This window comes from Gavialis gangeticus, unplaced genomic scaffold (assembly GCF_001723915.1).
Source record: "Gavialis gangeticus isolate Ggan-Ray unplaced genomic scaffold, GavGan_comp1, whole genome shotgun sequence".
In the NCBI taxonomy this organism is placed as follows: Eukaryota; Metazoa; Chordata; order Crocodylia; family Gavialidae; genus Gavialis; species Gavialis gangeticus.
Window position 1 is genome coordinate 44,176,490 of NW_017728993.1, and position 10,235 is coordinate 44,186,724.

At 39.6% G+C, this 10,235-nt stretch overlaps 1 protein-coding gene across 1 annotated transcript in view; it reads right to left on the reverse strand.

Annotated features, from left to right (window-relative positions):
- Positions 1-10,235, reverse strand: part of DPYD (dihydropyrimidine dehydrogenase) — an 865,232-nt gene that overhangs the window by 23,548 nt on the left and 831,449 nt on the right. Inside the window, exon 21 of the mRNA XM_019501664.1 lies at positions 7,277-7,420. Within this exon, the coding sequence (XP_019357209.1) occupies positions 7,277-7,420 (144 nt within the window). The remainder of the gene's footprint in view (positions 1-7,276; positions 7,421-10,235) is intronic.

Consider the following 10,235-nt stretch of genomic DNA (forward strand, 5'->3'; position numbering starts at 1 on the left):
TTTTTTTTTTTTTTTTTTGCTAACAGCCAGCCCTATAAACACAAGCCAGGTTCTGAAAGTCAAGCTGTGTTTTTTCTGGCTTGTACATTATCAACAGCAATAAAAATTCTTCAAGTTAAATTCTGTCCTTGATTAAATCTATGTAATCCCACTGCTTTTGAATTCTTCTCTTCTGTTACACCTGCAAAGTGCTTCAATAGAGATACATAGGTTTAACTTAGAATAGGATTTGGTTTTGCAACTGGAATTAGTTAGCAATTCTGTTGCTAAGGACTGAACTAGAATGGAATCCATTAGTTTTATTGAAGTACCAGTGCTAATGAGTTTTAAAAAAAAGTTAAAACTCAGTTTTTGTCACCAAAGCAAGCAGATGCGGTTTTGAATACACACAAGGAACAGATTTGTTGAGTAAGATATTATTTTTATTTTGCTACTTTTATTACTAGAATTGCATTTTTAATGTTAACATGTAAAGCATGTGGTGATCATTAGCTTTTCATTAGCCATGGTATTAGCAACACTGTATTTGCAAATACAATTCATTGTTCATGCATGGTTTATGGGTGGGTTGGCCACCTGTTTGTCTCATTTCATACAGATTATGCTGTAAAACACCATGCACAAAAAAGATGAAGGACATAAATTAAAATGATTTTTTTAATTGGAGGACAGCACAATACTGGTATTATGTCTCCTAGATGATCTCCAAAGGGAACCCAAATGCTTGTGGTCTTAATGCTTGCTTTAAAACCTAAAGAGCCATTTTGGCACATTATACTATATCAAGGATGAAAATTTACTGCCTAGAAACTCTGAGCACTTGCAAGTTGGCAGCAGTAGAGGGTAGGGGGATACAGCATAAAAATTTTGATTATTTAATGTGGAAAAATGATGCGAGTTAGATTAAGGTAAAAACAGAATTCTTTATACACACCTACAAAGTAAAAACTAAAAGAGAACCACTTGTTAAAACATATTTCGACATTTTTAGAAAACCTTTAAAAAGTATCTTATAAGAAACTTATGAATACTAAGAGACTGTGCAGTGGGAAAATAAAGTGTGGAAATAAAATGATCAGTTTTCAGAATGGCAAAAGATTAACACCCTAGCTTACTGTTTTGGAGAGGTGTTGTTTAGCATACTTTTAAGTGTTCTTGAACAGGGGAAGAATAGCGGGTTGGCAAAATCTGCGTATTTCATACGGATCTGTGTGTCATATATTCACCTATGTTGTTTTTAGAATCTGAGGTTTAGTTAGCATTTCAGCTATCTTACCTGCTTTACCAAAGTAAGATTTACAGATCTGTAAATATCAAAGCATGTCTACTCTCCATTTTAAACACAGGCCAAACATTTGCAGTTCGTAAGTCTTTCAGTTAGTAATTGCTCTTAATGAACATATTATTGTTTGCAGTTTAGGTATTTTATTCTTTAATCACTTACTTTGTTCCATCATTTGTTCTTTTGATACTGCTAGCTCTGAGAGTGCTCTACTTTTATTACCAGGAAAAATTAGGTCCGGGAAAGGTGTCTGTCTCTCTGGCACCCTTTCTGCTGAAGACTGATGCAAAGAAATCATTTAGCCTAACTACATTGTCCTTATTCTCTTTAACTGTTCCCTGTACTCTCTAATAAGGAGACTTCTGTGAGTTCCTTTGATTCTTTTACAGCCTACATATAAAATGGCCATCAGATTTGTTGAGTAAAATATTATTTTTATTTTGCTACTTTTATTACCAGAATTGGATAATTTGGAATATACGACTTGGCATGTATATTTTAAATTATTCCTTTTGATGTGTATAATCTTATTTTTGTCGATACTAAATAACATCTGCCATCACAATGCTGCTTCTTCTGGTTTTGCAAGTTAACTGGAAAGTCCTTGAGTTCTGCTCTAAACTTGACTAATCTAAAATCAATGTATTTGTGCCACTACTTCAATACCAACAGAGAAGAAAGAGCGTGATTACCGCATCACACTACTTTCAGCAGTACCCCGTGTGGATCTAAAGCAGGGGAACCAGTCTCTTTGGCAGGTGTGCCACAAATTAATTACCTGACCTTCCCCACATACCCCTCAAATCCCCTTCCCCTGACCTCTCTGCTTTCTTATCCCTGTCCCATCTGTTGCTCTTATTTCTACCCCCTTTCCTGTGTTTCCTTCTTGATCCACTGCTCTTCTTTCTGCTCCCTGCCCTATCTGCCACTGTGCTTCCTGCTCCCTCAGGACTACCTCATGCCACACATAGAGGCTGCCCATGCCACTTGTGGCAGCCATGCCATAGGTTGGCCACCTCAATCTAGATGATCTCCCATCACTTGTTAATCTAACTCAGACTTACTTAGATTGTGATATCAAAGGAGAGTAATTCTGAGGTGCTCACACAGGGAAGGGGTCATAAGGAACAAGATGAGAAATGCATAGAAATCACTAGTATGATATGGCTTGAAAAAAGCAAGTGGAAAAATAAACTCAAAGCCCTATAAACCATGGCTGAAGAATACAAAATCACTATAAAGCAAAAATCATATAATCACATCTACATTTCCCGAAAAGACTTAACAGTTTGTCATCATGATGAGGTAAATATTATGGATAATGAACGTAGATGTGTGGATGAAAAACAGGTTAAATGAATGATTTCGGTTTATGGAGTACCAAGATTATTTTTACAACAGATGAGGCATAATGTCCTCTCCTACTCAAGAGGATAAGCAAAGCTGTGTCAGAGGGTTTAAACTACTGAACAGAGAGGCCAATGGAGGAGGAAGGGAACAAGCTAAAATAAACAGTTGGTTGGATGGACAGGAAATATTATTAAACACTGAAATGATAACATAGGTCCTCGAGGAAAAAGAATGAAGTTATGACAAAACTACAAAAATGCTGCAGGGATAAAAATAAAGTAATACAGCTCTAACTCAGGGAATGCAGAGGTGTTTCTGTGGTACCTGCATGCAAGTGTGACATTGGAAGTAGAAAAGCCAGAACATATACACACACTGGGGGAATTTTGATATTAAAGCTATAAGTGAGACAAGGTGCAAAAGCACAAATCAACAGGGACTGAATATTTAAGTATAGTGTACAGGAAAGAATAACAAGGAATGCCACACATTCAGATCAGTTATTGGATAATGAAATGGGGACTATTAAACCTAAAGAAGAGGAATTATAAGTGTGTAGACCTAACAGCCTTAAAAGTTAAGTATCTACAATGAGCATTAGCTGAAGCTTTTAAATGGTTCTCCAATGCAGCTCTAAGTAGAGTGTATTGTAATACTCCAGCTTGAAAGAAACAAAGCAAATCCTATCCCTCTGCCCATGGCATCAGCAAAACCTAAGCCACTCATTCTCAGCTGGGTTGCTACAAGAACCAGCCATGGATGCTCTGACACCAGCACCACTGCCACCACCGCATGGTGAAATTGCCCTGCAGGCCTCTGTTCTCAGGAATCACGTCAGGGCTGAACTGAGAAGAAGCTGCAGCTGAAAGGTGTGCCTGACCGCATTGCATTATGCAAGCATGCATGTCTTTCTGCTGCAGATTCTTCTCAGTTTGGCTCTGATATGATGTGCCCCTGAAAACAGGTGTGTGGGACAGTTACACCTGCCCCTTGTGCCTCTGTTTCTGGGAGAGTGTGCAGGTTTGGACCAGGAAGGGCTGCAGCAAGAGCACGTGCTCCTGCCACAGCCACCACCCAGTCTGGCTTCACAGGATGCATGTGGCGCAGTTCCAGCTGCCTGTGGTAGCCGTGGCAGTGGGATGAATATAACTGTAGTGATGCAATCAATTGTGAACACAATAATAGAATTTGATTGTTTATATTATAATATAGAGAATACATTTACAGTAGTTCTTTAATGGGGTGCTGCTAAATTGTGAAAAGTTTTGGAGAGATGCCTGGAGTCTAAAAAGTTTGAGAACCACTGGCATCAACTAACAAGAACTATTTTGAGAGGGAGCAACTTGGTGCACCTAGGTTCTATTCATTCTCAGTATGAATAGTGTTCAGATACAACTGCTCAGATCTGTGAGAGTCTCTGTGGGTATGTCTATACTCTGCCCCCAGCTTGTTCAGGAAGAGACTTTCCTGAGCACAATACATCTACATGCTCCTGCATACCAAACCTGACAACACAGCTCCTCCAAGGCTGTCCCCAGCACCTCTGGGCTGCTCTTAAGACTTCTGTCTCTAGTGTGCTTGAGGGCAGCTGCTTTGGAATAGTTTTCTTACTGCAGTCATGGGTTTGCACATGGCAGTGAGAAAACGAGTTGATGGGTGGGAACATGATCAGGGACATCCATCTGTGGTCAAGTGGTGTAGACATACCATTTGCTTTTGAAGGGAGTGCTGGATCAGAAAAGGGCTAAAGAGTTCCTTTCTTTCTTGAGTTGTATTCAGTCAGTGGTGGCTGTTCTGAATCTACTTGTTAAGCTTTCTCTGTAAAATCCACTGGACAGAGACTGAATTTATCAGTGGCAAGATCTATCAATATCTTTCTTTGGGAGAGTAAATTGCCTAAAAACCTGAATGTTGATGCTCATCATAGCACATCTTCTTCCCATTATTGTCATTAGTTTTGGCTCTGTTTGAAACATTCCCTTTTGGGAGATAGTCACTGAGAAAGTTACAGTGAATCAATTTTGGTGCTACTATTTTCTTTTAATTGCTTGGAACTTTTTCAGTCTGAACTACGTACAGAAAAAGCACTATACTTGTTTCTTTGGCTGATGACCTCTCTATGGAAATTATATAAATATATCTAAAGTCTTTAAAAGTAGTTTTCCATTTATAGGATTCATTTTTCTTTCCCTTGAGTTTAGTACCTTCCCTCAATCCACTAGTTCTTGCTTTCTTTTGTATCCAGGAATTAGATCTCATAAATTACTTGGTCCGGCATATTGCTTCACATCCTTTAACTCTCTTCTTTCTGATTCTATACCTGTAAGTCACACGCCCATCCAGGAGCCACTTAGTGAACATACACATGTGAGAATGGAGAAAATACTAGTTTTGTTTTGGATTGTCAGTGTAGACATATTTTTAAAAAGAGGACTGGCTTTAGTCTTGAATCCAGTCGGTGCTTTCCCTGGTTAAGGATTTCAGATCTTGGCCTGTTGTATAGTACAGCCTCTCAACCCATTTCCCGTACTACATTGACCTTTTGTTCATTATTGTTAATTTTTTTATATTTGTCCTTCAACATCCTCCAGAGATTTTTGTTCACACTTCTAAACTTTTCCCTCTTTTTTCCCCTTTCCTCTTTTATGTCTATCCTTTCTCTTTTTATTTTCTCTTTTCAGTTTGGTTTATTTACTTTTTGTGAGTTTTAGGGTTCTTTTTTTTTCCTGTAGCAGCAAGCTATCTCATTGAAAATGCACTTGTGGGGCTTTTTTGTTTTGTTTTTGTTTTCATTACATCAATACTCTTCTCTGCAAGGAGAATAAAACTATAAAGCTTATGTTCAACTATTTTAAAAAATATATAACTATTCACTGGTACTTTTCATATACTTAAGGGAAAGAAACCCAGCACTTGAGAATAAAAGCTGCTTGCACTATCAGCGTGATGTAAACCAAAATAATCAAACCAAAAAGGAAGCGGAGGTCATAAAGCTGTGAAAACTTTTCAACTCAAGCTGCAGAAACACTCAGAATCATCCTTGATTTGTCTTCCAGCTGTGTCAGCTAACTCAAAAAGTTTACATGTATCAGCCAACTCTGCAAAAATATATTTCTTTTCTCTCCCTCTCCATAGCTGTAAAACTTTATCAACCTACTGTTCACATGGTATTTCAAGTCTGACCATCTTATGTTGAGAAAGTTCTATGGAGCATGATATATCTAGATGCAATTCGCATGGTATTTCAACTTCTCCTAAGATTCTTCTAAGGTAGAGGTTGGCAGTCTACAGTCCATGGGCCAGATATGGCTCATGAAATGGTCCAACCCAGCCTGTGAAGGTCCAATCTGGCATGGGGGATTGGTGGCATACAGCTGTGCTGCACTGTCAAGTCCCCTTAGCACTCCCCTCCAGTGGGGTGCCTGCTGCTCTGCTACATCTGTGCTTCTCTGCTGCAGAGAAGTTGGGAATCTGCAGCAAGAGAATGAATGCAGGCAGATGGCTGCTCTAGGGTGCAGAGAATTCTGGCCTACAGCCATAGCTCTGGCATGTGCCAGCAAAAGGCCGCTGACGTGTATTTACTGGGTATATCTATAACTACTTTTGCTGCACTCTTAAGAGCATTGCCAAGAAGCATGCCTTGTCCACCTGCTCCTACTTCTGCATATGGAAATAAGGTGGTAAAGCTATGCTGAGAGTGCCCCACACTGCTGCTCTCACAGAGAGCTTAAGAGTAGCCAAGGCAGTAGCCCTGGGGGACTTCAACACCTCATACCTGAGTTGGCCCCAGCAGAACAGAGTGGGGTTTGGTGCTCAGCGACACTTTCAAGAGCTCTGTGAAAACGGTATGAACCTCTCATATATGATCAGGAGGGTGGGTCCAATTCAGCAGAAGTCATTTTTTGTTTTGTGTCAGAAAGGGAGGCTGCATTTACATAAATTCTTTGGTTGGGATCTTTTACCTTTCTTCTGAGCACTGAAGTCTGAACACTACAAAACTTTCAATAATTTCTTGTCTAGAAGTACTGGCTGTTGCATTATTATAACAGTACTGAAGGGTCTGGTGTAGTAAAACTTGGATCAGGCTGTGATAGAGGAGGCCAAAGAGTTCAAAGTTTTATTTCATAGCTTTTGATAAGTTATTTAGGCCAATATTTTCCAGTTTGAGATCTAACGGAAAATCTAAGACTTGATTTTCACACCTGCTGACCATGAATGACTTCCATGAAAGTCATATGAGGGAAGCATTCACTTAGCACCTCCAAAAAAGCAAGCCCTAGGTCTGTCAGTTGAGCATCCAAAAACTGATGCATTAAGAATTAATGGAAAAGTTTGAACATTTCTACTTTCACTTTATATTTTAGAATGCTACCCAATCCCACATACACAATTATTATTCTGTTGCCCACCTACCACCGGATTTTGAAAAGTGCCATTAAAGAGAAGAACATATACTTCTGTGTATTAAACACAAATCTTTTACTGCATGGTTTGCTTGAAAGCTGAAACATGTATATTGGGTTGCTTACTTTTTGACATGTCTAATAAGCTTTAAAGTGCTAATAACCAATTCAAACTTGTGAGAATGAATATTTGCATAAGCTGTGTGGTGGCTGATCACTTATATTTCTGTATTTTTCTTACCTTGACTGATGGAATGGGTTTCTTGGGAACAAAATGCTTTTTCTTAGGCAGTAAAACAGTCACGTTCTGTTGCTTCAGTTTAACCTTGTTCTCTGCTATTATCTTTTTGCGCTGTTCCAGGTATGGTCCAAAACTGGGCAGTTTCTGAAGTTAGAACCAGAAACACGATCATGAGTTTATAAAGCACAGAAATGGGTATTAACAAATACCCACATCATAACTCTTTGTTGAGTGTTTGCTCACTTGTTATTCAGGAAAACTCCCATTGAAATCAATGACAAAGTCAATATAAAACTTAGTAGGAACCTCAGGATCTGACTTCAAGAAATACTTTCAATATTAAAAATCAGAATACTAAGTAGGAAGAAAATAGCTGAATTTCAGAACAGTATTCAACCATCTCCTATCTGCTGGTAGTATACTTACCCACAAATAAATACCAAGCACAAATTCCAGCTTTGTTTTTACAGGATATGGAAAGCTATCATGTAACATAAAACATAATCAATATCAGTTTGCTTGAAGAAGCCCCACCATTGTTTATGGTTCAAGGCTTTGTTTCATAACCTTACTTCATAACTGTGAGTTTTACCATTAAAGGAAGTATCTATGGACTTTTTAAAGCATATGTATGCATAGGTTTTGCAATAAAAGTGGGTCTATTCAGACTAATACTAGCAAGTATCAAGTGAACACTACCACATTTTAATTTCGTATTTCTACCTCTGTTCACAGTCCTCACTCTTTTCTAGAACTTTTCCTTTCTGAGCATAATTAGATAAATGCAAGTGGAAGATAGTGCTGAATTCCAAAACACTGCTTCTCAGCCAAGAACATAAAATTGCTAGTTTGAGTTTCCAAAGATTCCTAAACGGCCTCTTACTGACAGAAAAAGGCCCGTTTGTCTAACTGATGGAGGTCTGAGAAATTGTAGCTTACCAAGGTCATTGTGATCTCTGACCTAGCAAGTACTGCTGTGAATTAAAAATGGCTGAAAACATGGACTTCTATTTTTGAGGCAGAATGTGCCCCAGGAAAACTAGTTTTTCATTATCTGAAAGCATGTAAATCAAGTGAATAAACAGAATACAGAGCCTAGTCTAAGTGCAATTATACTGCAATAGCTAACATGTAGTCACAGGGGATAAATAGCCTATATTGTTATCTTTAGCATTAATTCATTCTAACAATATCAGTATGTCAAGTATGTCCAACTGGAAACAATGCCATCATAATTAGTTTTAAAGGGACAATGACAATATGAATTTTGAAAATTAATTGGAAAAAAAGTATTCCAGTCTCTGATAAAGTAACAAGTACCATGCTCTGAATATATATATATTTAAACCCTTTATTTTTTAAACAATGATTATTCTGCTCCTCTGCTGATTTTCTTAAGTAAAAATTAATCACCAGTAATCATCATCATACAGGATATCCAACCTTAGGGCTTCAGCTTCTTATTACAAGAAAGGGTGGAGCCCTCTTAATTGTTAGATTTTTTTGGCATTCTAGCCCTGCTAACTGGCAGCAGGATACAAGTTTGTTTTTTCTTCCACTAGAACCTTCTCAGTTCCCAGATGTGCTAGAATCAAGGGCTCTCTTAAGGATCCATACTATTTACATCGCAAATGTAAAAGCTCCAGAATTCATATGATGACCATATTGAGAATGGCTTCAGAGCAAAAGAATCTTACAGAGGGAGGCGAGAGAAGATGGGCAGAACAGTGTAAAATCTGTGAAATCCTCAAAGAAGCAGATTAAAGGCAAATCAAATTCCTTTTCTTTACATAAGTTGTACACAAAGGATTCCCATTCCTAGAGAATAAAAAGTTCAAAGAATGTCTCACAACAAATTTGTAAGAAATGTTTCAAGCAGCAGTAAGAAGAGCAGTATCACATACTAAAATGATATAAGGCCTGTGTAAAAAGGAAGCATTGTGAACAGATAATATTAAAGAAGGAACAATTTTCATAATTCCCTTCTAAACAATAGGTTCTAAAGCTCAGACAGAGAACCCCTCTTCTATGGAATCAGTATGTAGCTGTTGGTAAATCTAAAAGGCCCTAGGCCAAGGGTGGACAAACTATAGCCCGTGGGCAGGATCCGGCTCACCAAGTGATTCCATCTGGCCTGCAGTGGGTCCCTTGGTCCCACCTGGCTCAGATGCGGGGGACAGCCCCAGGCCGTACCGTGTGGCCAGTCCTGACACCCTGGGCACACAGGTGCTGCTGGGAATAGCCTGACCTATCTCCCTACTACCTCCTGGGAGTAGGTGTGTGCCCCGCCACTACTGACCCCTGGCACTGCTGACTAGGCACCCTGGTCCAGTCTACTCCACACCCACCACTAGGGGTGCTGGATTGAGTGGGTGGGTGGGGTCTCCATGGAGACTGGACAAGGACCCCTGCAGGCAGGGTGCACTTGGCTAGGTGGATGGGATGGGGCTACTGGTGGGCTTGGAGTGGTGTCCAGGAGCAGCATGGGTGGGGAGGGCTGGGCCCAGGATCATGAGGTGGTGACAGTGCAGGGCTGAGGCCTGGGGCAGAATCATGATCTGCTGCCCATTTGTGTCTATGACAGGTGCTAGTTCCCTGTGGAACCAGCACCAGTCAGAGGGACATGCATGGAGTGCATCGCAGCTGTGATAAATTGGCATTTCCCTGGTGTAATAGTAAGAGCTTTGTTAATAGCAAGAGTTTTGCACACTGATTCCAAAGTAGGCCAGTGAAGCGGCACGTAGCCTCCTGCTCTGTGAGCATGACCGAACCATGAACCTAGATAGTAGAATGTTGTAATACAGTGGAATGTGGTAAACACCAGGTGTGTTGGATCACGACTCATCCCCAGATTGCTTGCTTGAGATAACCAAATTCTTAGCTGGAGATAAGGATGTTTACTCCAGACTATGTAAGCTGTACAGTCTTAAGTTATGAGGGGTTCCTCAGCTCTGGCAAG